The sequence below is a fragment of the Condylura cristata genome, unplaced genomic scaffold (assembly GCF_000260355.1).
Source record: "Condylura cristata isolate star-nosed mole 26May11 unplaced genomic scaffold, ConCri1.0 scaffold00013, whole genome shotgun sequence".
Taxonomy (NCBI): domain Eukaryota; kingdom Metazoa; phylum Chordata; class Mammalia; order Eulipotyphla; family Talpidae; genus Condylura; species Condylura cristata.
This window is the reverse complement of record NW_004567114.1, coordinates 21,000,661-21,027,691: the sequence shown is the minus strand read 5'-3', so window position 1 is coordinate 21,027,691 and position 27,031 is coordinate 21,000,661. Positions and strand designations below refer to the sequence as shown.

General features: G+C 42.7%; 1 protein-coding gene across 5 annotated transcripts in view; it reads right to left on the bottom strand.

Moving 5' to 3' along the window:
- Nucleotides 1–5,792: 5,792 nt before the first annotated feature.
- AREL1 (apoptosis resistant E3 ubiquitin protein ligase 1) overlaps nt 5,793–27,031 on the bottom strand; it is a 37,709-nt gene continuing 16,470 nt past the window's right edge. For 4 of the 5 annotated variants that reach the window (XM_012724624.1, XM_012724626.1, XM_004681694.2 and 1 more), the window contains exons 3-20: nt 25,780–25,840; nt 24,654–24,880; nt 23,523–23,760; nt 20,082–20,251; nt 19,699–19,879; nt 19,249–19,496; nt 16,298–16,375; nt 15,167–15,308; nt 14,921–15,042; nt 13,846–13,921; nt 13,207–13,316; nt 12,370–12,549; nt 12,082–12,207; nt 11,526–11,655; nt 11,372–11,430; nt 9,449–9,538; nt 8,833–9,008; nt 5,793–8,727 (exon numbers count right to left, since the gene is read on the bottom strand). In XM_012724624.1, coding sequence (XP_012580078.1) covers nt 8,625–8,727; nt 8,833–9,008; nt 9,449–9,538; nt 11,372–11,430; nt 11,526–11,655; nt 12,082–12,207; nt 12,370–12,549; nt 13,207–13,316; nt 13,846–13,921; nt 14,921–15,042; nt 15,167–15,308; nt 16,298–16,375; nt 19,249–19,496; nt 19,699–19,879; nt 20,082–20,251; nt 23,523–23,760; nt 24,654–24,880; nt 25,780–25,795 — 2,472 coding nt within the window. In that variant the 5' untranslated portion in view covers nt 25,796–25,840 and the 3' untranslated portion in view covers nt 5,793–8,624. The remainder of the gene's footprint in view (nt 8,728–8,832; nt 9,009–9,448; nt 9,539–11,371; nt 11,431–11,525; nt 11,656–12,081; nt 12,208–12,369; nt 12,550–13,206; nt 13,317–13,845; nt 13,922–14,920; nt 15,043–15,166; nt 15,309–16,297; nt 16,376–19,248; nt 19,497–19,698; nt 19,880–20,081; nt 20,252–23,522; nt 23,761–24,653; nt 24,881–25,779; nt 25,841–27,031) is intronic. The other variant, XM_012724627.1, reaches the window with a different exon arrangement.

Genomic DNA, 27,031 nt, shown 5'->3' with positions numbered 1-27,031 from the left:
AAAGCAGATGTTTGGGACGGCGACAAGTGAGGTTGGGTGGAGACAATAGGAAGGATGTGGACCCTGTTAGAACTGCTTGTTGCTCTGACCCACTGCCAAGGCCGAGAAAAATAGAGTGACTGTTCCTGGTTAAATACCCAGCTTTGACTCTTGCCAAACTTTCCTGGGCCTCAATCCTCAGTCTCTGGCTTTACTTTCCAAGTTCTCCATATCCTGTGCCAACCACCTTCTTAGCCCCCTTTTCTCACCACACCAAGCCCCTAGCCCAGCCTGACCCCCAAAATCAGGGCCTGGAGGTATGCTTTTTTAAAATCCCTCTTCCTACTTAATCTACAATGACATTTTTGCAACCCAAACTCAAGATAAGTCCTGACAAGAGTTCTGTGCTCCTTCTGGGAATGAGAGGCTGTCTGGAAGTATGGGTGTCAAAATGATAGAGTCTTCAGGTGCAGGGGGCTCCTCATTCAGATTTCCCAACAGCAGAACCACTGCACTGCTGGCCCCACACCGACACCAGCTGTCTCCAGAGCTGCATCCATGACCCGAGAACATGGCAGTCTACCCTGACGGGGACAGAAAGTGCCAGACCTGAAAAGCACCCAAGTATAATGCCGCTGTCTTGACTTTTTGAGAAGACACAGGCTGGCATCATCCTGAACAGGTTTCAGAAGAGAAATCCCTCTGGGAAAAGGAGCCTGAAGTTTTCTCTAAAGGAGATGAATGGCTGAACCTAAGGTTTATCCAGCTGTAATCTCTAGCTCAGAAGTTTGGGGGATCAACCTTAAGATCTGCCCAAGCCCCAGAGCAGAGCAGGCATCAGCCACTGCACACTACCGACATGACTGGGGACTCCAATTTCCTGGACTTAACATCAGAGGAAACTGGAGCAAAGCTCAGTGTTTCCACCCAGAGTGATCACAACCAACTTCATGGCTGCCCGTGAAGCTGACCTGCCCCATCATCCCTCCCACTTCGCTGGAAATGACATGACGTTTTCCTTCTGTCATCCCCTGACCATTCTGACCACAGTGCAAACTCTCCTGATTGCAGTTAGTGTTGGAGATAGCGCCCTATCCCCATCCACTCCAGATCTTTATTTCATTTACCAAGCTGTAGGCTGCTGGCCAGCTGCCTGCTGCCAAAGTCAACACCTCAGGTCTGCTTTGTCTGGGACAGTAAGTTACAGGGAGAGTGGGCCCTGAGATCACAGAGTTCTCTAATCCAGCCTTCCCAGAACCAGCAGGGGGATGGCCTAATGATGGCACAATGAGGGGCTTGCTCCTTGGGGTTTCCTGGTTTAGACTCCATCTTTGCAAGGATTCTTGTTCTCTGAAAATGAACCTGTATAGAGGAGTTAGACAGATTTCACTTGCCGTTAATAATCTATACTCTGTAAAGACTCCCCATGCATCAACTAAATACCTCCTCCCCACCATTAAACCGGAAGGAAAAACTATGGCAGTGGGTGGTGGTGGGTTTGGGTGCCCAAGCCTTAGGGGAAGAGAAATTTTAGGGGAAGGAACAAAACTGTGAGCTGCTCAGAGGCAGGGATCATGTTGTTTCTTGTGTTCCTATCTCCCCACACAGTGCCTGATACAGATATTTGCTAAAATGCAGCAATGCAAAGAATAAATGGGAGAAAGGGAGACCACAAATCCAGTGATGGAACAGAAAGTTTTGGGGAGAGGAGGAGGTACCTTTATAGAAAGTGAAATGACAAGTTGGAGGGGACAACTTAGACCTATGACTTCTAAGAACTAACAAATCACAACACACACACAATTTTCCTATTACACTATAACACAACATTTTGTTTTCAATGTAACATAAAAGCCATCAAGGTCTCTCCAGCTGGCTTGCAAATAGTCTGATATCCCTGACTCTGCTAATGGGCAAACAGAGGAATGTCTTGGCAACTCCTTCAAGTGGGAGTTCTGAGGAGAGAGGGAATGTTGTTGGTCTGGAGAAAGAGGACAGGAAGATTCAGGAAGATTCCTTCACATGCAAATCCATGCTGCAAGTGGGGGAGATGGGGGCTTTAGAAATAGTGACTCCATCCTAGGGAGGGACAGGCGCACTCCCCTACCTAAGATCCTAGACATATGGTTTCAATACTCAGTCTTGTTGAGGTGTGTGTGCTTTGCAAACGTTTACTTCCTCTGAGAGAGCCACCAGGAATTTGGCTTTTGCCAAAGGGTGCTATGTTTCATGTAAGGGGACTGTTGAGACAAACGATGTATTTGAATAACTCTGTGGACTAAGTTACCAGAGATAACATCAGGGTATTGTGGAGCAGGTCTGACCTCATTTCAGTTACATGTAGCCTATGGATTTCCCGCCGAAGTGGGGATATTAAAATTTCAGGATTTTCTTGTATCATTTAAACACAGTTCGTTTAAACTTGAAAATCATAAATCATCTCATGAGTCATTAGTTGGTATTCCAAGGAACTTTCTAGGTGCAAAAACATTTACAGAAACAATATCTGTATCTCCAAGATTAGGATCTCCTCATAAATCCCAAATCCTCAAGTGTCTGACAAGTAAACAAAGGTACAAAGTGTTCACCTGTCACAAACCGTCACCAAACAAACAGGAGGCAGAGTCAGTAAGCACTGGTGGCCCAGGGCCTGGTCCATTTCTTAGTCTAAACTAATTTGTCTGAGACAAACCAGAAAAGTGGAGACTTTGGGCTTTGACATGAAACAGATCTATGTTCCAACACAGCTATGTCATTTACTAGCTAAGTAAACTTGGCCATGACTTATTCTGGGTGAACCTCAACTGTGTCTTGTGTAGAATGGTGGAAACAAGACCTACCTTGCAGATTTGTTATCAAACTAGACAACATATATACATCAAAGCTTCTAACGTGAGGGAAAGCTCAAAAAATGGCAGTTACCATTGTGACTCAAAAACAAGGTGCATTTAAGAGGACTGGGTTGCCTTGTCCAAATTGCCTAGACCCATGGCACAGGTCTGAAAACAGTTCTAATACTCCCTTTGGGCTTTGAAGTGGCATGTGAAGGGAGAGAAGGTCTCTTCTGCCCTGGGACCCTCTTCCTAGGTGTTTGGGTCCGGTGTTTCGAATACCCTTCTCTCTGACCTGCCTGGACACAGAAAGATAGAACAAAGTCACATATGTACCTTCCCTCCCAGTCATTCATTCTAGTAGCCTCTTCTTATGGATTTATCAGGTCCCTAAATCATAGTCAAGATAGTATCACATAATATGATAGGAAAAATTATTTCCAAGTAATTAGTCTATTTTCTTATTTAGTTAATAGCATCATTTTGCAGGTCAGGAAAATATTGAAAGACAGTCTTGCCTGACTGAGGATGAACCATGGACATTAAGAAGAAAGTATGAATGTTTAATCAGTTCACAACTCTCTATCCTGTGAGGACATCTACACATTCCACACATCTGGTGCAAAAGTGTCTGAAGATATCTTTGTGAAAAGGCCAGATGATAGGAGATACCTGTGCTGCAGGGGAGGCTGAGACCCAGGGCCCAGGAACATGGGATACAAGTAGATGCCCATCACCAGGCTGTATCCTGCTCAGGGACACAATGAGGTTTATAAAAGAAAAATTACCTCTTCACCTAGCTACCTGAGTGTATCACGGTTTACTTCTTCCTAGAGTCATCCTGAAATGACAAAGTCCAAGGAGCTTGTTCACTCAGAAAGTAGCCTGGTTTGTCAGTCAAGGCAGAAACACTAGGTCTAAAGCCTTCATGGCCAGGAAGACTACAAAGGCCATGGTGACCTGCTAATTGGGTAGCAACCACGTTCATTCTGGATAAGCTACAGGGGGAACTAGGCAGGGAGCCTGGCGTTCTTCTTGCAAGGTGACTGGAAGCTGCAGTTCTGTGCTGGTGTGTCTGGCCCCTGTCCCTAGAGGCACTAATACTGTCACCCCTGGTGCTTAAGCTGGTGCTGGTGCTGGCTAGTATGAACAAGCGAGGTCTTTATGGACAACCGAGAAAGCTCTGCTAAAGCTACCTCTGGTGCCAAAAACCTAGTTTTCATTCCTTTGCCTTTTGAAGAGATTGTGACATCCACATCCCCTTACCAGGAATTCCCTGGTCTTCCTGCATAGACCACACCTCAGTCTGCTGCACAGAACCATGTCCCTGCTGTGCTTACTAGTGTTCTCAGAAGCAAAATCCAAGTAAACTAAATGGGGGAGGGATGGGACTGACAGCAAGTCACATTTCAACTGTAGGCCACTCTGTCACATATAAACCAGATCACCAGAGTCCTGCTGGCAGATGTCTAAATGTACTCTCTTTGCACTCCAAACAAAAAGAACCAAGTTCTCCAATAATTTGGAATGGTTTCTTGCTAAATGGTATAACGACTGAGTTCTCTGAGCCAGAAATACAAGTCAATCCACATTTTTGGAGATAATTTGGTGCCTACTCATGTTCAACACTATACACATATATTCAAGAACCTGCTGCAGAGACCCAGAAGAATGATCACATGTTCGCCCTGCCAACAAAATCTGTTTAGGGAGTAAAAGCAAAGGAGTAATCAATTTAGAGTATCTGGAGAAAAAATTTTGCAGAGAAACCTTGTAGTCTTTAAATGATTCATCAGATTTAACAGTAAGAACCTGAACTAGATTCTCCCCGGTCAACAATGGTCTCAGAAGACTCGTTAAACTATCTGTGAGAAGCTATAATGAGTGAGGAGACACTGATCTTGGGTAACGCGTTGCTCAAGAGACCATACGCGTTGCTCAAGAGACCATATGGATTCTTTTTTCCTGCCTCTCTAGGACTTGTAGGACAGGCTGTTAAAAAATGGAATTGCGCCACCAGGGAGGACTCTCTGGGTTCAGTGGGTTAGGACACAGCACTGCAAACTAGCCACAGCCGCGTCAGTGCCAGTTAGATCCCCGCCCCGGAGCTGACCCACATGGCGCGGCTGACCTCTCCTGACCGCCCACTACTCCCCTCAGCAGTGTACTTGGTTGATCTGCCTGTCCTGCTCCCCACTCTGTCTCTGGTGAATCCTCTCACTGCCCCTGCACCTCTGGCCTGTACCCCAGTTCTGCATGCATAAATAAATTTTTTTTAAAAAAGTATCACAGGATATGTGAAGTTGTTATAGTATGCCTAAGGGTCTAAGTGAAGCCAAAGTTGAGGTTTGGAACCCTCCAGGGCAAGATACCTGTGGAGGGACCTGTTGGAGAGAGAGGTCAGAGAACTCTCTCTCTGGTGGCTTAGAGGCAACAGTGCTGAAGCCAGTATTTTCTGTGTTAATTCAAGAACCATCCTACCAGCCTCTTGAGACTTACAAGAAACTTTATGACGGACTGAAATTACTACATGGTGAATGCTCACAGTGACCCACTCAAAGTCACAAAAACAGCAAGTGTTAAAGATGTAGGAATGTTAATCTAAAATGTATAATTAAAGGGCAAAAAATTTTTTTCCCTAAAACCTCTCAGGGGCTTAATCAGGTGAGACAGAGAGAAAGCACTCTTAAACAGCAGTTTTCAAGATAAGATTCCAATTCTCTGGGTCTGGGGTGGCACAAAAAGCAGCAATTCCAAAGAGGAGTTTGGTTTTGCACATTGGAAACCAGCACACCTATCACCCGATTAACTACTCCATAAAGCCAGGGTCCCTGGTGCTTTTCCTTCTAGTCCCAAATCAGAGGTCTGGTTTTCTCTCTCAGTCAAACTTATTTTGTGGAGGGTCTTGGGGCATACAAATATATGCAAATCAGGTATACATCAAAGTGTTAGCAGTGGTAATTCTGAATGACATGTGGCTTATTTCCCTTGTACTTTTATTTCTAAATTCTCTACACTCAGTTTCTTATGTTGTAAAACAACAATAAATTCATGTTCAAAAGATTGATGAGAAAAGATGCTTGCCAAACCAGTTTCCTCTTTAGGAGCTCAGCACAAGCACACACCCATCTACTGGACTCTCTGTGCCTGGCACCATGGACAGCAGTCAGGGGAGGGTGAAAGGGCAAAGTCTGGGACTGCCAGGGATCTCGTGTATGTTCTATACCAAGCTAACTGTTTCTGAAGCAATCACTGGGAAAATACAAAACCATTTCTAAATTTTTCTTTCTGTCCCCATCTCCAATTTTAGCGCTGAACCACCACTCAAAACAGTCACTTGCTCCTTTGTCCTTTTAAAGTGATTTATTTACTGTACAAAATATTTACACTATGACTGCAACTGTCTGGCCCTTTTGCCTGGCCCGACAATTTTGCAGCAGGGCTTGATCTCTGCTGAAGTTCTAGAAACATGCCGACACTCTCTATGGTGTTCACTTGGTGCCTGGCTCCTTCAAAGACACAAAAAGGTCAGAAGGTTAGCTGCCCCTCCAACCCCCACCCTCCGTACCTGGGCCACAGGGGCAAAAATTAAAGAACCAGCCAAAATAAGAACTGTGAATTTAAAAATTGCCCAAGAAATAACAAACACTTTTCCTTTTCTCTGAATATTGTACTTTCAACCCCCATTCTAGCTAGGATTAGGGGGGTAAAAGGGAAAAAGAAAGGTCAAAAAGAGCAAAATACTTTTGAACAGAACTAAGAGAGTGAAGTGGAGGGAAAATAGAAAACCACAACAGTACCAAAGGGTTTTGTTAAACAAAGACTCTGGGGCTAAGGGCGCAGCTACGCCAGCTGGTGCCCAAGACGCTCTGAAAAGCGCTATGACTAGTGCTTAAAATGACAGATCTAGCCAAGAAAATCAACTCACGCTCCAGCACCCGTCTCTGGAGAGCTGCTGGAGGGGAGACTGCAGAATCACGAGGGACAACTGCCAAAGACAGCAGAGCCGGTCCACCTGCCCCCAGCCGGGAACACCTGGGGCCCTGGGACAGCACTGCGTTGCCCAGGATGATGACGAAACTTGCCTTCTGACCCCAAGGGAAAGCGATGGGGTAAGCAGCAGCACCCTGTCCTGGTCCCTGAGGAGAGCAGTGACCACGTGGCATGGAGGACCCTGGGGCACAGAGGCCCATGCTGGATCTGAGACCCATGGAGGAGTGAGGTCAGCACCCACACCTAGGACAAATGACAACTGCGAAGAAATGAGGTCAGGCAGGAATGTAGCAGCTCAGGAGGGCTTGTTCCTTGTGACCCCTGGGAACAGAAGGGCTCAGACACGCTTCCTGGAGGCTGAGGCTTAGCCACGAGTCTTGCCTTCTCTCTGGACTCCGCACTTGCTGGTTTTGGCACGACAGATGGCTTGTAATATTCTCAGTTGAATGCCCCAATGGGAATAGTAGCTCGCAGCAAATCCTTCTTGAGAACAGAAATTTGGGAAGTTGATGAGATTTGGAGCCTTGAAAATGTTTTCATCCAAACTGTTGAAAGAGGATGCTGTCATCTTTCCAGAGGCAGCTGCAGGTTCTCTTCAATCATCGCACAACAGTGAACCTATCTTCCTCCCTCCTTAGTTCCTCTTGCTAGCAAGTGATGGAGGGAGGGAGATAACCAGGACAGAGAGGCATTTATTGTCAGACTTATCTCCTCTGTGCGTGTCCCAAGGTCCTGACCTGAAGGACCTGTCATAAGCACTAAACCAACTGATTCCTTTTCCCTTGCCTCAGTGCTGCCAGGGACCACCAAGCAAAGACAGAAATGGGGAGTGAGGATAGGCTATTCTTACTGTCCCTTACTAAACATTTTCTTTAGCAAAAAAGGAAAATAATCCCCAGCTCTTCCCAGTTGCATAAGCTGGAGGTTAAGTGGCCAGGCCCAGCCATACCTCACTGTAAAGAACAAACGCAGGAGAAGCATCAGTAGTCTCTGAGCCAGTCATGTGCCTAAACAGGCCCCTTAGCCCCAGAGCAGAATCACATTCATCACTGAAGGCTACAGCCCAGCTATCTTTCACATTCTTAGGTCTGTCTGTTTTTCTTACTGGCTCATACTCAAGAAAAAGCTCACACAGCTCTTCTTTGTAGGCTAATGATCATTTCCAGAAACACTTGCAGGGAAAGTTTCCTCTCCAGTTCTGACACCACAGAAACATCGTCCAGTGCTATCAGCCCCCGTTAGAGGTAGTCCAGAGTCACAGCCTGTGCCTGATGTAGCATGGAGGGACAAAGCTGAAGATTGCTCACGTGGGTCATCCTATTCATGCTTCTCCCGGCCCCACGTGAGAGGAGGTAATTAAGCTGTCCATCAGAAGGACTTACACACCTCAGGTCAAGTTGCAAGGGCCACGGAAGCGACCTCTAAGAGCATCAGCGAAGGCGGCTGAGGAAGGCGAGGGAACGCCAGCTTTCTAGATGAGCCAAAGCTTTTGTGTCATCTCCCGCGGTCACTCTAGTCACTCCCTCCACTGAGATCCTCTGAGAACCAACTGAAATTACAGCAGCACAGGCCTCTCTCTTCTCATGACTGAATGTGTAGCTCGAATTACGTACCATGCTAAAGTGACCAGTGGGGAAGATGGACAGGAAGGGGGCGAGGGAAGGACAAGGCTTGTAGGTGCCTAAATCCTCCAGACACAGGGGAGCATGCAGCACCTTCTGGCTGATGGTTATGTGTGTGTTAGGGTCAGTGGTTATGACGTCTGTAAGGTGCACCCAGATGCTCTGGAGAGTACAGGGGCCAAGTGAACGGCAGGAGTGGTCAGAGCATGCCAAAGCCCTCGCAGCCCTCGCTGATGGCCAGCTGCAGCATTCTGTGCACTTCTTCATACGAGTCATACGTAGGGAGGCACAGCTGGTTAAAACTGGAAGGGCAAGGGAAGAAGTGATTAACTTGTATTCCCAGAAACACGGGTGGGGGCTGCAAAGACAATCCCCCAGGAAGTCTGCACAGGCAGTCAGACACCTACCATGTATGTGCCGTTGGTAGCGTGCTGTGGGTGGGCGCAGCAATAATCTGGAATGAGGGGCAGAGGGCAGCAAAGCCTCCAGGTGGTAGCTGAGAGGAGCCTGTTGTGAACTGAAGTAGCCGAGCTAGCTCCTCCTGGGTCAAACTGGAAACCACAGTCCAAAACCACCTCATGACCTGGCAAGGAGAGCACAGTGCCAGTGTTACACCAGTAGGCAAGCCAAGATTTGACTGGTAGGGCAAAAAACAGACTAGCCTGAAATGGGGAAGGGGGTGTGCCCAGTTACTGTTCTCTATGAGGACACTGGGAGGAACATTTAGACTTGATGACAATCCCTGAACGTTGTCACAAAGTGAACAGGACAGTCACTGACTGCTTGGCTCTACTCCTGCCTTTCCATTGCTCCCGTGGCAGTCAGCATGACAGTTCTAGGGATCAGGCTCCCTCCTGTTGAGACAACCTCCCACATCTGATCATTTTTTCACATTTATCATTTCCCACATTTACCATTTTTTCCCAGTCAACATGTCTGCTCCTGATGTCTTGACTTTTCCCTCTGGGGCATCTTCCTCACAATACAGCAGAAATCCAACTAGCAAGAGCTTGGCCTACTTACCTTTTCTCTGAAATGCCATGAGCCTCCGACAACCACTGCATGGGCTTTGAAGTCAGACACACTGATGTCCCCAGTCCCACACATCAGCAGCTGGAGAAGAAAGTCAGGTATTACTAGGGCAGTCGGAGGGGCAAAGACCCAGCATCAGTTCAAAATGTCACTCTGCAAAGTGTGGGATAAAGAACACACCTAGAAAAAGGCTTAAGGTGGGGATATAAAGCCAGAAAACAGCTTTTGGAAAACCAGTTTCAACAGAACAATGGTTCCTAACTGGTAGGGTAAAATTCACACAGCTTTCCAAAAACACATAGGGATGTCTATGGTCTTACCCCCAGAATCGACTGAATCATAACTCTAGGAAAGGACTATGAGCTTGTGTATTTTGAAAAAGTTTCCCAAGCATTTCTGATGTACAACCCTAATTAAAAACTGCTGTTGTGGATTATTTTGAATTGAAACAAAGGACAAAAGACATTAAATTTATAACAGTCTACTCTGAACACAGCCTGGGGGGACCAGGGAGAAAAGGCAGGCCTTTCACTTTGCTGAAGACCCCCTGGCATTTATGAACTTGCAGATGGTCTTTCCTCTCCCCCTAGGATCCAGCTCTCCTTTTGTAGATTGCCCTTTTACTATCGCTCCTTCATCCCGTCTCTATTTGATCAGATAAATTTAAAAGTACACCAAGAAAAATAAAGAGATTAATGACATCATAGCACTAAACATTTTGTTGATGTCCTAACTTGGTTCAAGATCCAGTATGTTACTTAGCAGGCAATGAGAACTCATCCAACAGCTATAAAGAACAACATATTCTAATCAAGAGACAAGAGCCCAAAACAAGCCTGAGGAGCCATAGTTCCCGGGAGGGAACACGCTAAGCGAATGAATAACCCAGAGCAGGATGTAGACTAACTGTAAGACAGGAGTCCTCCTACTGACTTTCACACATTGTTACAAATGCTTTGCTTCATGATGTAACAAGACACCAGCAGCTATTCCTCAGTCCAAAAAATAATAGGATTAGGTAACCCCACTGTCTACCAGCAAGCAACTCAGGCTGAGAAATGGAGAGTGCACTTTGCTTGGATTTCATACTTGATGGTCCAAAATGTGATGAAAGTTGTATGAGACTTTGACTCTTGTTCTTGAAGAAATTGAAACTGCTTTTCTGTTCCCCACTTTTAATGTACTAATCTGGGTCATTTTAAAGACCTTCCTTACTGCGTGAGACAGTTTGCAAAAACATGCTCCTTAGAAAAGCCATGGAAAACCATTAAAACCATTAATTTGCACTGCATGTGTCAACTGTGAGCAGCAGGTAAAAACACATTTTATTTTTGCTCACACTTGTCATGAAATTCAATTTCGTTAATTATAGAATGGAACTTACCATCTATAGTTTCTTTCTTTCTTTCTTTTTTTTTTTTTTACTGTTACAAGATCTGAAATAAAATTATATATTGTTGTGGCCCCAAACTTTGAAATACGTCACCTCTCTTGGTTTGTTCCTTCATCAGAACAAGGCTCATGCAAACAGGGGTTTTGTCTTACTGCCATCTCCCCAATGCCTCAAACAGGCAATCACTAAATAAACTTTATCAGTTCCTTAAGCCACCTTTACTTGCCACTGGATTTGCAGACTGCACAGGGCACCAATCTGCTGTGTCAATATTCTTGAAGAATAAATAATTATTGATTGCTCTTCATAAATGGTCATTTATGTAGTTGGTTTCTAATGTTCACAATCTTAACTTATTAAAATCTGAAGAATGGATTAATATATGGAAGAAGTGACAAAGTGAAAACAGTTCTCGTATAAAGGGCTTTCCCAGCGCATCTCATAACTGAGAACACAAAGCTGCTTCCCTTGGGCATACTAAATGCCCATCAAGATATGTGCTGGCAGCTGTAAGCACTCACCTCAAGTTCATTTTCATCAAAGATAGCCAAAAGGTTCTCTGGGACCAACTCATTCAGGCCTGAAACAAAGTAGCCAAGTCAAAGTCATGTCTACAAGCAGATCCAGGTTATCTTTATATCTTCACCTCAAAGCCAACAACAGACCAGACCTTACCTTTCAGGAAATGTTCCACCTCCTCTTTCACTTGACTGGCCAGCCGATATTGAGCCAGTAAATTTAGATAGAAGATTTTATTTGCATTGGTGACTGGGGTTTGAGCTCCACCTGTCATGAGTTCTACAACCTGAAATAAGAGGCAAAAGATAGGGAGAAGCTGTGGGTGAAAGTTTATAAGGTAACATCTACCTGCTGTGTACTCAAAACATGGCATTATTTAATTCCACCATAGTCACAGGTTTCTATCCCTTAAAGAATACTCTCAGCAGTAAGATTTAATAAAGAAAACATGTTTTTTTAAAAAAAAGGACCAAGATCACAAATGACCTAAAGCTAGAGTGCTTACTATGGTGCTACTAGTCTTGCAGGGTTATTACGTTAAGTGGAAAGAAAAAAGAGAAATTTAGCTACTTAGTCACCCTAGCCACATTTTGGGTTTTCAAATAATTGCAAAAATAGGGAACATTTCTATCACTGAAGAAAAGTTCAGTCTGACAGTGCTGCTCTGGTGGCTGGGAAACGTGGAACCATCGTTGTTGGTCTTCTGTCTCACCTTATCCAACTGTCCTGACTTGTTATATTTCTCTTCGGCAAAGACCAGCTCCATCTCACTCATGTCATTGTTGAGGATGAAACAAACTTTAGATTTGTAAAATTCTGGGTCATCTGTTTCAAAATACTGCAGAGACAGGAAGACACAGAACAGGTCAAGACTCTTCCCAGAAATGAAAACTGTAACCACTTGCAACTCTCTCAGTTTAGGAATAATAAACTCAGAATGGAGAAATTCTGGAGTTAATGGCAAGGGGTGTTAGTAGAGAGTGCACACCTAAAATGTTACCTTGTAATGCATACGTAATCCTATGATTTGGGCCAAGAAAGAACGGGTGAACCGAGCTCGGACCAATTGCTTGTAGGCCCCTCCCAGAGAGGACTCATAGAGACACTTGCCCACCAATCTCCCGGCAAACTCATATATCTTTAAGCGAAGATGAGCAGGGCGATTGGGGTTGGGATGCACCTGCCAAAGAAAGAGATTAAAGAGCTCTGGGTTATTTTTCTTCAAGTCCAGTTCTGGAAAGGCCCTCCTTCCCCAACCCCACCCCAGGGGAACAAGAATTTCAGTACAAGGACCAAAGATCCCATCTAAACAGCATTAGTCTTTTGGTGGCCATCACTGAGTAAATCGTGACATTTACTCAGTGATGGAAAGAGAGCAAAGACACTTATGGCATGATGAAGATCTTAGATTAAATTTGTGCTTCCCGGCTGAGAATGGAAGCAATCAGTAGATGATGTGATGCTTTCTCCCTAACTGCTTTGGCCAAAGTTTACTTCTCTACTCCTGATACCTCTATTCATAGAGCTAGTACAGACTTCAACTGCTTCAAGTGTGTTTTGAGAAGGAACTGAGTTATTATAATAACTAGTAGGAATATCACTGCATTATAATGATTTTTGCTAAGTATTCATCTGTTAGCATTTTTCTTTATAAATGAAATAATGAAAGGCAGAGGGGAAGGAGGCAATCTCACTGGTTCATATTATAAGAATCACAATTAAAAACAAGGCACAGGTTGTGAGATTTCCACAACAGTGATGTAACCTAGAACACTTGTTAGTCTATCCACTATAACATAATCCACATTTCACCCTGCCATGGGGAATTCATACTTACTAATGCTTGGTTATTGTCACTGAATCGTGTGAAGAGCTGACTGGTGGTATCAAATAGTGCTTTGCAGATTAGCTCAAACCATTCCCGGCGAGGTCCTCCCCAGTCCAGAGCTGAAAAGTTTAGTAAAACTTTAATTATCGCCTCTTATCACGTTTGTTTTTTTATCCATTGTTCTACACTAACCACTCCTCTACCTTACTATTCGCCCATTCTGAGTAAGCTGAACTGTGGTCACTTTTTCAATCCCACCCCTGTCTGTAAGATTAAAGAATGAGAGATGTGATCACGAAGCTAGTGTCTCCTAGTATGGAAATGTAGACCAGAGAAACAGACATTTCTCTTCATTCTACGAAGGCTACTTGGTCTATGATTCAAACTCTTAAAGCGCTCTCTCTCCAAGGTTCTGCTGAGACTTGTTGCTCTATAATTTTCACCAAGCCATTTGGCCATGAAGCATCGCCCTTTTTGTCTTGACTCATGTCTTCTTAGTCCCTTGGAAAAGGAGTTTTTTGTCATCATTGTTTTTGATGGGGAGAGGAAAAGGGGGTTATTTTTTTACTTTTGGTGGAGAGAGGTTAGGAGATGGGTTGAAGCAAGGAGGAGAGTGAAAAAAAGGTGAATATGAAATTTCAAACTGACCTTCTTCATCTTGGAAAACCACCTCAAAGTTCTTACTCCAATCTGAGATGGAGAAATTACGAGTGGCTTTCAGAGACTGAAAGGCAATGAGAAAAAGGGAACTGTCAGAACACTGGTTGGCATCTTTTGGTTGTGAAAAACAAAAATGCAAGAACATTATCGTTCTCCATTTAATTAACCGGGAGGAGATACATTTCCTGTTATATGTTAGTGGGTGGAGGAAGAAACATATTACCTATAAATAAGCTTTAATAATACCATCTTGTATTTTATTTTAAATGTACATATGTCCAGAAGAAAGTTAAGGTTTTAAAAAAGAATCTAATTCAAGTCTACACCATTCTTGTTGCCAGAAAGATGAAGTTAACTTTTTTAATGTTCTTTTAATACTGAGAAAAAAACTTACATAAAAATATAAAAATGACCCAGATTAGTACATTGTCAGTACAAGAGCAAAGCAATCCTGGTTTCCAGTAAAGAACAGTCTGTCCACCAGGCATCTCTATCCACCAGGCTAGGTGCAGACAGGGAGTCATGCCACCCAGAGAATGCAGCTGAGAAAAGGGGCTTCCAGGCGCACCTAACAGAGCCAAATATCACAAACACTTTCTGGACAGAGACCAAACTTTCTCATTCTTGGGGAATGTAAGAACTACGCCAGTGTCTGCGCAGTGGAGACAGACACACATCAGGTGTTCCTTTCCAACAGACCAGAGTGACAACAAAAATTATTTCCTTTTAACAGAAGAGTTCTTCTCTTCTAGAGATTGAATAACACGAACCCTCTTCTGTAACATCTACTTACATATGCCCTACATAAGAATTGTGAGGTTGCGCAGGAGTTAATTCAATACAGATTGTAAAGCCAAATGTATTAACCAGTCTCTCCTCTCAGTAGCACAGGCCCAACCTCAGTGTAATGAAACACACTGAAGAACAGTCTAAGAGAATTTTAAAAGATGTGAGCAATATGAGTTTCATAACAGAGATAACCTACAGAATGTAAACAAACACTAAAGAGGTTTTTAGTTGGAAAACACTGGGAACTCTTGACGGAGATGAGACTTTTACTCACTGACTCCAACAAGGCGTGCCTGCTGACCTTCAGGGTGACTTTGGAATGTGGTCTTTTCATATGTACCTGTCGAAGCTCTCGTTGGAAAAAGTTTACCTTGTCCTGAAAGGTCTCAGAGCCTCCTGAAGAGAAGCAAGATCCACTGTGAGTTCAGCCTCGTGACAAGACATCTGGCAGGTCCTCTACCCTCAGACACTCAGGGCAGCAGGGTCACTGTCTCCCCCCAAGACCTGTGAACAGCCTTACCTATGTTCTTATGAAGGGAGCGGATGAAAGTGGCAGCAAGAATGTTCCTCTCCTTACAGCTGAGCTCCACAGGAGGCTGAATGCCATCGTCTACCACCAGCGTCAGGAGCTTATGGACAGGGTCAGGGCCAAGGTAAGAAAACTGACAAAATTAAAAAAAAACAGGGAGTTAGTCTATAAAACCTTCAAATGCAGCAAAATCTATCCAGACCCCTATCCATTTTTTAAAGTAAATAAACTTTTATTCCTATATGAAAGTATATTTCAAAATTTTTAAGCTTATGAGTATTATCAAATTTGATATAAAAGCTTGCTTTTTTTGAATGGAAAAACTGAAAGTACCTACATTAATCATATTGTTACTCATTTTTGCCTGCCAGAAACAATTGGAAAGGAATTATGTGACTATAACAAGGTTAATTTGCAGTTCAGGAGGTCAAATCAACAAATACTATTTTGTAGCCAGCTTGTGTGTGTATGTGTGTGTTTCTGCCCTTCTGCAACAACTAATGAAACAAGCTAAGCCTGCTTTTTCCAAGAAAATACATAGCAGGAGTACATCTCCTTGTTTTTCATCTCAGTGCTCTACAACACAAGTTTTACTTTAAATCATGAATAGCAGAACCTGCCTTCAGTAGGGATCACAGGCAACACTACAGATCTTCCAACATAAAACATAAGGGTAAAGATAACAGGGATATATAAAATAGCAAATGGCTACCTTGAGGAGGTTGGACAGACTGGCTGGAGGAAAGTGATTTGCCTTTAAATTTCAAAAACTCAGAAAAGCTATGAAAATTTTCTAAATATTTAAGAACACTGATTCTAAAAAGAAATAGCTTCAGCACACTGAGATTTCAAGCCAGAAATACTAACACAAACTCAACTAACTTAGCCTTTGGGGCAAAACATAACTATTCTGGGTTGCTGCTGAATCCTGTTTCTCCAGGTACAAATCCTTCTAGAATATATATATTCTTCATGTATTTTGTGAGTACTAACTCTTACTTTATTGAGCAACGGATACCATAAGCACAGTGAGAACTTCTCCAAACACCAAAAGCCCAACTAGGGAAACAGCAGCTACTAAGGCATACCAGGGTTGAGGTCTACTCAGCTTGATCAACTTACTTTTGTTCCTGGGCACACTCGGAAGGTGTAAAGGCGCCAGGGGATGATTTTCAGGTAGAACTCCTTCACTGAGAATTGCTGAGGACCAACAAAGAAAATGAAGTGAATGAAAAATAAAAAGGATCCATTTAGTACTGTACTTCAAATATCATAGTGCCTATCTACATGTCTTGTGATAATCTTTTCCTTTTAAAGACAAAAAGAACAAATTGGACCATACTGAAATCAAATAAATAACACTAACTCTATCTCGAAATAAGCAAATCAAAACTACTACTCTGAAAATACAACTGCATACTGCTTATCACCTAAAAATTCAAATCTTATTGCCGTATCTAAATATATGAGATCAGATCTCACCTATGAGTAGAGAACATTTCCCCTAAAACAATTAAAATCTTCTGTTCAATTAGGAGCTGCTCAGAGAGATTTCCTCCACTTTGGCAGACAAGCAACAACAGTGGTCATACTGTTAAGGGGAAGGATGGCCTATAAAAGAACTCTGCAGGGTCTCGTGGACTCCACCCCTATTCCAGCTTTCTGGATTCCACCCCCTACTCCAGTGATTGGAAACTACAACTCCCAGCAGTACCAAGAAGAGAACTGCGAGGACCTAAGGGCAGAGCAAAGCAGGAATTCCGGGATTTCGGGGGATAATAATTTATCCTCAAGTGGTTTTCCAACTGACACTCTGGAGAGGCAATGGCTCTCTCTTTCTGGAGCAACTGCTCTCAGACCGTGTGGCTGGGGCTAGCAGCGTTATTTTGAGACTAGAGCTCCAAGTTAGCTGGCTGGTGAAGTATTCCAGGTACTTTGTATCCCTCTCTCTTTCCCTGGGTTGTTTCCTTTCCCTTTCCCCTTTTTGTAAGTAAACCCATCACCCTTTTCTGTATGTGTCTGCAGAAAGTTACATTTTGAGCTTGCGGGTGAGGCCCCACAGGCAGGCAGCCCAAGTCTACTCTAGGCTACCCTGTAACAATACCCCAACTCATCCCTAATTGGAAAGGTACCAAGGATTTGCCAGGAAAGAGGAGGTGGGGGGCTGGGAGCATGGGGATGGGGAGTGATGGTAGTCTCATACCAAGAGGGCCATAAAAATCCTTTAGGTTCTTGGCTGGGGGAAGTAGAGTGGAGTTGGGGTTGAAGGATGGGAAAGAAGAGAAAAAGAAAAAAATCCCATGGGGCTCTCCCTGGTGGTGCAATGGGTTAAAGCACCGCATTAAGAAGTTCTCTGAAGCCACTGCAGCACAAATTCAATCCCCAGCCAGGGAGCTGACCCATATGGCATGGCAGACCTCTTCTGACTTGCCCACTGCTCACTGCTGGCCTATACCCTAGTTCTGTAAGCATAAATAAATAAATCTTAAAAAAAAAAAAAAAAAGAAAAAAGAAAATCCCTTAGATAAGAAAGAAAGATCCCTTTATAGCATTTAATCTAAAAATGTTATCTAGACATATAGTAAGTCAGAGTTTTTCTTGATTTTTAAAAATCTTTTCATTACAGAAATTATACATACACAAACTAAAAAAGAACAAATTGTATAGTGAACCCATCATTAGCTTCAACAATTATCAATTCACAGCTAATTTTGTTTCATCCTTAACCCATCATTTAGCCCATTACTAACTCTCCAAGCCAAATAAAGACTAAATTTTCAAATGATGAATAGTAAATAGCAAAAGGTTCTGAAGTAGAATAGAATTAGAACTAGAGTTTTGGTTATGTAATTAAAGGGACATAATAGGATGTCTCAAGAATCTCATTTTTCTGATGTCTGAATGAAAAACCAAAATACAAATATTAAAAAGAAAATCTCTAACACAATGTGCCTCTCAGCTCAGGGGCCTTGGGAAATTCACCCCTTTGTCGCTGCCAGAATTTCTCTATTCCAGTCCTGTAGCCTGATAGTGACATCCACTTATTGTGGCTTCACAAATCACAGAATGAAAGATCAAATTGTTTTGAAATAGCACAAAGGGCCAAACAGAATTTTTACACAAATTCTGAAAAAAAAAATTTAATAATTAAAGTAGTTCTCTTTAACGCTCATGCCTTGAAAACACTTCACAAAAACCATCAAAGGGTAGAATGGCACAGGTGCTCTAAAGCACCAAGGCACAGAATTACAGGCAGAGGCTGAATCGAATCCAAAACACACGTGCAGCAGCAGATGTGGCATGATCTGCCTAAATTAAGGGCCTCCCTTGGTGTCTAAGGAGCACTACAGAAATCAGTGACTTTGCCGTAACTCTCAGGCTCTCAGTTTGTAGTGTTTGTCACCAAATCTTCCAAAACCCCCCAGTGGCTGCCTGAAAGCATGTGCGTATACACACATACACTCGCCGTCTTTCACACACACACACACACACACATACACACACACACACACACACACTTTCCCCTAGCATACATACTTATAATAAAATTTAATTTGTAAATTGGGCAGAGAAAAATTGACAATTCTAGAAGAATATAACAACATATATAACAAAAGTTATGTGAATATTGTCTCTTTCTCAAAGTATCTTAGTATGCATGTACTTTTTTAAAGATTTATTTATTTATTCATACAAAACTGGGGTGCAGGCCAGTGGTGCAGGGGCACTGAGAGAGTGCCCAGAGACAGAGTGGGGAGTAGAACAGGCCGACTGACGAAGTACACTGCTGAGGGGAGCAGCGGGCGGGTCAGGAGAGGTCTGCCGTGCCATGTGGGTCACCCCTGGGGCTGGGGATTGAACTCACGCTGAAGTGGCTTTAGCTTCAGTGCTGTGCTTTAACCTGCTGTGCCACCAGGGAGGGCCCTGCTGTGCATCACTTTTGAAGGAACTGCTGCCACTGACCAGGGCTAACTAAAACCAAGGACAGCAAAACGGTAGCTCCAGAGGAACAGCTATGCCAACTTTGTACAAGCTCTGGCAAGGGAATTCTGAGGCAAGAATGGAGTCCCTACCTTTGGTGACACATAGCAGTACACCTTCTTTGGCTTCTTCACCTTCTCAGGGGTGTGACACTCAGACGGTGAATCTTCATCTTCCTCCTCAACAGCAGTGGAAGGCCGGCGCTGGGAAGAACTCATGTGCATGGGTGGGAGGTGCCATGGTGTGCTGGTACAGTTGGTAGCATTATAAAGATAAGCCTCAAAGTAAATACTCACTCCTGAGGTGGACACATTGCGTTCGACAATATTCTTCTCAGTCTCTGAAGTATATAATAAGGAATAAGGTTTAAGGTAGGAGTCAGGGAGGAAAAATTACCTATCACTAGAACTTGAGTTTGCAGGGCTGTAAGCCAAGTTTGGTTCAAATATCAAATTCTTGTAAAGTTGATCAGAAGGGAACAGACATGCAAAGAACAAGTGGCCTGGAAATAGGCCTAAATCGTAGCTTTTGTTTCAACTCACCACTCAGAACAATAATGTCAAATTCGCCATTATTGATTGGCTGACTTTGGTATGAAATGCAGGCATGGAAGCAGCCACGAGAATGCAGGGTAAGTCGCAAGAACACCTGGCAAGTCTGTCTGTTGGATGTCACTGACTTCTCAAAGGAGACTCCAGTGCTTTCTTCTTCTTGAGGACCAAGCTATAGGAGGAAAATAATGCATCATCAAGCACACATAATGTTTCCTACCTGCAAAGTGACTTAACTCTTCCCAAAGAACTTTCCTTTCTATGAGCTAATCTCACAAGCCTCACAGTCACTGAAGTCAGATGAAGGAGGCAAGAAAGGAATTAGAAAGGGGAAGAATGACAGAAAGGACAGAGAAAAAAGGGAGGCTGCTTACCTCATGAATGGACAAACTGTAATTGAGTTCATCTCTCAAGGATGTGGAATTGTTGGTAGGGTTGTCATACTCATCTCGAGGTACTATTTGAAGGGTGTGTGGCTGCCCACAAGTTAACACAAGAGTAGAAAAATGGCATACTATTTTAGTCTTGGAAGGAACCACCATTCCTGAAACAAAGACAATGAAATCTAATGCTAAAAGATGACAAAGCCTCAGTGAGCCCTATATACAGAACAGGGCTGCTGCCCAATTCCTGGGGATAAACAATACCAGTAAAAGGCAAAGAAAAAAAGGGAAACAGATCAATGCAAATGAACCTGGGGGGTGGGGTTTCATTCTTACCAATTCCTAACCACTGTACTCACTAAACAAAATTAGAAAATAACTTGGAGAAAACAGAACTGAGAATTATAGCTATAGTGATTAGAGTCCCACTGGAAACCTGCAAGGAGGCAAGCCTTTAACATAAGCACTGAAATACTGTTACATGTCACTTTAATAACACATGTGCAGACTTATATGTTGAAAAGTACAAAACAATGAAAAGTTCACAGAGTCTAAATTCAGAGGTGTTCATGTTTATGAACTGGAAGAGTCAACAGAGTAAAGATGTCATTCACCCAAATGAATATACAAGTTTAATCCAATTCATGTCAAAATTGCAACGTGATTGTTTATACAGATAATATTACTTTAAAATTTATGTGGAAAAGCAAAAGACCTAGAATAGCTAAAATAATTCTGAACAAGAAAAATAAAGTGAGAACACTCAGACTATCCATTTCCTTTATTATGTACCTAACAGCAATCAAGGCTCTGTAATGTTGGTGGAGGGACAGAAACATGGAACAATGGAACATCTGAGAACCCAGAAACAGACACCCCCCGATATGCAACTTTGACATAGTTGCAAAGCAATGTAATAGGGGAAAGAGAGCCTCTTCAACAAATAAATGATGCTGGAACAAGTAGGCATCTATTAAAACAAACAAATAGACCTTGATCCAAATCTCATATGTAAATATTAAGTAAAAATGGATTATAAACTGAAATATATTAAAAAAAAATGTTTAGAAATAGGCCCTCTCTGGTGGTGCAGTGTGTTGAAGTGCAGCACTATGAAGTTATCTGCAGCCACTGCAGCATGAGTATGAATTCAATCTCCAGCCAAGAAGGTGACCGTGTGGTGTGGCAGACCTCTCCAGTCTCACCCACTACTCCCCTCTGCAGTGGATTTCAGTCAATCTGCCTGTTCTGCTCCCCACTCTGTCTCTGGTGAATCCTCTCACCTCTACCTCTGGCCTGTACCTCAGTTCTTGTATGCATAAATAAATAAAATCTTTTTTTAAGGAAATGTTCAGAAAAAATAAATATGAGGAAATCTGCAGGATACAGAAAAGAATTCTCAGATACCAAAAGCATGATCCAGAAAAAGATTTTCACCAAAATTAAAAACTTTTGCTCTATAAAGACCTTCTTAACAGGATAAAAAGCTAAAAATTGAGAGAAGTATCTGCAAACTATTTATCTAATAAGGACAGGTATGCAGCATGTATAAAGAAGACTCAAAGTAACAGGAAACAGCCAAAAAATCCAATTACAAAAGACACTTCACCAAAGAGGATGCACAGAAGGCAAATGAATACATAAAAATATGTTCAACATGGTTAACCACTAGGGAAATGTAAATTAAAACCACCACACACGTATCAAAATGGCTAGAACAAAAAGTAGTGACAATATCAAATGTTGGCAAGGGTATGAAAAAACTGCTAGTGGGAATCTAAAATGCTAAAGGCACTCCAGAAGAGCTTGGCAGTTTCTTAAACCCAGTAATTGCATTCCTGGGCAATAAAACCAAAGGAATGAAGACTTAAGTTCATACAAAAATGTGCACATGAATGTTCACAGATTTATTCCTAATAGTCAAAAAGTGGAAACAACCCAGCTGTCTTTCAACTGGTGCATGTTTAAACTGTGGTACATTCACATCGAACCACCTCGATAATTCTCCAGAGAATTATGTTGACTGAGAAAACAAGGTATGGAATCAAGTGGTTATATACTGGATAACTCCATTTATGCAACATTTTTAAAATAACAAAACTGTAAAAAAGGAGACTAGATTCATTATAAAAAGGCAAAGAGAAGGATCCTGTGGGGGGTGAGGGGAGATTGTTTTGTACCCTGACTGTACAAGCTGGCTGTGATACCGTACCATAGTTTTGGAAGAAGTTACCATTGGGGGTCAATGGGCCAAGGATACACCAGATCTTTCTAAATTATTTCTTACAACTACACAAGGACTGACAATTATTTCAAAATAAAGACTTTAATTTCAATTTAAGAAAAGGTGGCAAGGAGGCAGGCAATGATATGTAGAGAGAAACCTGTGAGTGAGGCACTGACTGAAGCAGAGAAGGGGAGCCACCTTGGCCAGAGTTGTCTTTTGTTATAAGAGAAAGAAAACAGAGGCTCAGTCAAGGAAAAAGATCTTCTGAAGGCCCCTTTCGTTATGTTTTGGTTCCCAAAGTTTCCTAGGGACCTCTCATGGATCCCACCCTGGCCACTGTCTAATGATACCCCCAGAAGGAAGCCAAGGCAGGGCCCAGATACAACACGACTGGGACAGCTGATAGGCTGAGGAGCCAGGAGGCAGAGATTGTACTTTTGGGTTTCAAAACCAGTGAGCATTTGTTATTTGGCATAAAAGACATGAAGGGGGACAAAGAGTAGAGATCAAGGTCTTGATTCTTAAATACCAGAAGCTTAAGCAGATACTCTTCAGTGAAAAGTAAAACACACTAGCAGAAAGGGTGTAACTAAGGTCAAGGTGCTTTTATTTGAATAGATTTCAAAAAACCAGGAGAATTTACCTGTTGTCTGTTCTGGCATCCTTATTCCTAAGAACTTACCAGCTAATAACCCAGCGTTTCCACTACTAGAGAATAAAAGCATACTTCCACACCATACACAAATGTTCACAGCAGCAAAATATCCATCAGCTGATGAAAAGATAAAAGCCAGTATAGCCACACTATTCATGCTGCAGTACAGGTGAACGTTGTATGGCATTATGTTAACTGAAATAAGCCCACCACAGAAGGTGAAAGATTTTATGATGACACTTATATAAAATGTCTGGAGTAGGCAAATCCAGAGCAAGTTGCTTAGGGGTAAAGGGTTTTGGAGGAGGGGGGTGGCGGGCGGTAAGTGGGTTTAGGTTTAGGTTTCTCTTTGGAGTGATGAAAATATTCTAAAATTAACTGTGGTAATGGTTGCGTAACATTATGCATTTTAAAAACCATTAAATTGTATATTTTAAATGATGAGTAATAATGTCAGGTGAGTTAAATCTCAAGAAATGTATTAATTGAAAAAAAAAGACAAAGACAAAGGAAGAAAGGAATAGAGGGAGAGAAAGAAAAAAGAACCTACCAGGCTGAAAAATTTTGTAGTAGGGACTGTAGGCCACATTTAGTCCACCAAGCTTCACTGAGATCTCGTAACGTCCAGCCTTGCGTACAGTGAAGGCCACCTTGACCACGTTGGAACTGGGCTCCTGTAGGACTTCCTGCGTCACTGGAATTTCCACGGCTAGCTCCACGTGAGAAATGTGAACTCGCAGTCCCACAGGCCGGTGTGCGGGGAAAGGCTGCCCATTCTTGTAGAATAACTGCAGTGGGGGCAAGGGTACTCAGTAGTGAGCAGGCGGAGAAAGTTGCCTCCAGTCTAACTCGAGAGTGTAGGGAAAAAGGAACTAGCTGGCAAATCCCAGTACCCATCGGCTCCTGCAGTCCTGCTCACAGAAACAAATTCTCCCAACATTTCTGAGGAAACCACTAAATCTCAAGGCTTCAAAGAAAACCACTAAACCTGTTCTGAGAACAGGGATAATTTCAACTTGACATTTCTGAACCACAAATGCTGTCTCCCTGTCTCAGCAGCCCTTCCTGTTATAATATACTGCTAACCAAATGTAAAGTTAAGTCATCAGGTACCACTGGCACCAAGTGAACGCACAGTCAGCCAGCAGGGTGGCTCAGGATATAGCAAGTCAAGCAGAGTAATGCAGTGGAGGTCACTCCGGGAGGGTGGCAAACTTTTTCTGCCAAGGGCCAGAGAGTATATTTTATTTGGCTTTGTGGGCCATAAGCAACTACTCAACTGTGATTAACTACTCATGTGCAGTCCACACAGCATGATGAATGGGTGTGACTGTTCCATTTAAACTACATTTACAGAAGCAAGGACTGGGCCTGACTTGATGCTCAGGTCAAAGTTTGCCAACCCTCCCTACCCCCTCTGCAAACCCTTCTCTTCAGTAACATTTTTCTTTTATTTTGAAGAGGTAACATTAAGCTTCACCCATCTTCAAAGCTAAACACCTATTAAAGCACCAAATTCATGATTTTTCAGATATTAACCATTGCCAAGTCTCTGGGAGGAGCTGAAAAACAAGGGAAATACTAACAATCTAGGCCAGCACCACCAATTGAATGAACTGGGCTCTGGAAAGCAAGTGACTCAGAAAACCCAATGGGTATGGAGACAGAAACATTCCCTTACATGCACTCGGAAGGCCATGCTGTGGCCCACCTCATAGGGGTCCTTCCAATCCCAGGAAACTTTGCAAGATCGGGGATCCAGGTAATTTCCCCGCACGTAGTCATAAATAGTCCGGTCCCCTCGGCGCTCGCGGTCCTCATTCTGGAGGAAGCTGACTACACGTGCGGCAAGCTCAAAGAGGAACTTAATTGTGAAGAAGAATGCAACCACAGACACTGTGATTCCACCTACACAAAAGAGAGAACACACATGCCACCTGCCAGTTACACATTACATAATTCTCATTATGGAACATCGCTCAAAGGTTAATGGAAGACAGGATGAGAAAGCAAGACTTCCTAAGAAACACTCTGCCGGATCAAAACCTCTGTGAGTGAAAAGAGGATCTTCTATACCAGGGTCAGGAACTAGCTTCCTCAGGCCAAATCCCACCCACCACTTGTTTTTGTAAATAAAGTTCACAGGATCACAGTTCCACCCATTCATTTCCATATTATCTAGAATCAATTTTGCCTGAAACTGGCAGAGTTCAGTAGTTGTGACAAACTGTATGAGTTGAGAAGGCAAAAATAATTACTCTCTGGCCCCTTATAGAAAAGCTTGCCAATCCTTGTTCTATACCTTGGGCCACATATAAGACCTGCCTCCACCTGCCTGCCTCCACTGAGCCCTCACAGAAGTAGTAAAATGAATGTACACTCTACACTCTCCATTTGGAAGCCTTCCCCCCCCCCCCCCACCCAGTCCACTTGGCAGAAGTTGTTCCCAATCCCCACCAGAGTTAGGGGTTCCCTCTTCGAGGCTTCCTCAAACTACTATACATTTACCTCCTACAACTTTTCTCCCCCCTTGACCATCTCCCCTTTCATGTCATGAACTCCCTGAAGGCAGATTTTTGCCCTATTTGATTCGCCTTGAAACAATGTCTGACACTGACTACAAATTACTCGGTAAATATTTCCCAAATGAATGAATTTCAACAAATGCCAATTCTGTGAAGATACATTCTGGCATGAGTGGAAAAATGTCTGTCTATTTTCCAGGAGAAAGGGAATAGACAGGAGGCAAAAAGGATGTAAACAACCCTAGCAAAAAGATAATGAGAAGAGTTCTTTCCATAACATACCAATAACGTAAAACATCAGGTCCCTTCAACGCCCACAGACAGCCAAGGATCACAGCTGGAACTGCAAAAGAAAACTTGCTTAGTTTTTTTTCCTCCAACTCTTCCTTGCAGCCATCTCAGAGAGAGACAAAGTAGACTATATGGACTGAGTGAAACATCTTAAACTTTACTCTCCCTTCTCCTTGCTCTAGCTTGACCTCTGACCTATTACAGAAAAACAGACTGCATCACATCCTGAAGATTTCCGATGTACTGACTACCCTAGGAATGCCACAGTCACTTGCTTTATTGCTAATTACAAAATGCAATAACACGACTTTCATCTTCTAAGAGCCAGGGTCCCAAGATAGTTTCTCTCCCCCATGTAAAGTGTGCTAATTAACACAAGCCAAGAGAACAAGGGAGTCAGTTTCCTCTTATATTTGCCTTCTGGAAGTAATTCATCTAAGTAGAAATAGAATGTGGATTTTTAAAAAACAAATATTATCATCACATTAGCATTATGTAATTAAAACGAACCCTGGATAATCCCAATAATAAGCAGTGAGCATATAAGAAGCCATTTATGCTGTTTCCAATCAGACAAACTAATGGGCCCCATGGAAGATAAACTCAGCAGAAAGGTCAATGTAATGAGCAAAAGGAAGAGACTATAGTTCTCATTCTATGTGATATCTTAGGCCAGAACAATTCAAACAGGGATCCGAGTCTGAAGGAAAACTTTCCTGTTATTAAACCTGTTTCTGTGATAAGACTTGCCAATCTTCATTATTCATTTTAACTATCCAAGGTATTGCCAAGGAAAAAAGTAGCATACATTGCTATTTTATCAGGAAGTTTTAGCCTCTGTAAAGGTTGTATATACTCTGTTCTGTATCACACTGAATTCATCCTTTCTTTTTAAGTCAGCACACACTAAGGTCACCAATGTTAAGCTCAACCCGGCAGGTTTTATCAGCACAAGACCTATTACTTAGAGACAAGACAGCTCAGCTTTGAGAGGGAGAAGAATAACTGTTTTGTTTGTTTTCTTGCAGGATGGGCTTTTTTCATGGGCTTTATGTCTGATTATGTTAGAAAATTTTAAGCAAGACAGGAGATGGCAATTAGTTCCTTTGAAAATAATATGCCTAATGAAATCCAGACATAGTAGGCACATTAAGGAATAACTGTGTCAAAGAATCACAGAAATCCCTATTTACACTGGTGTCTGAAGTCCTATCAGATGAGAAATCCATATACAGAACATTAG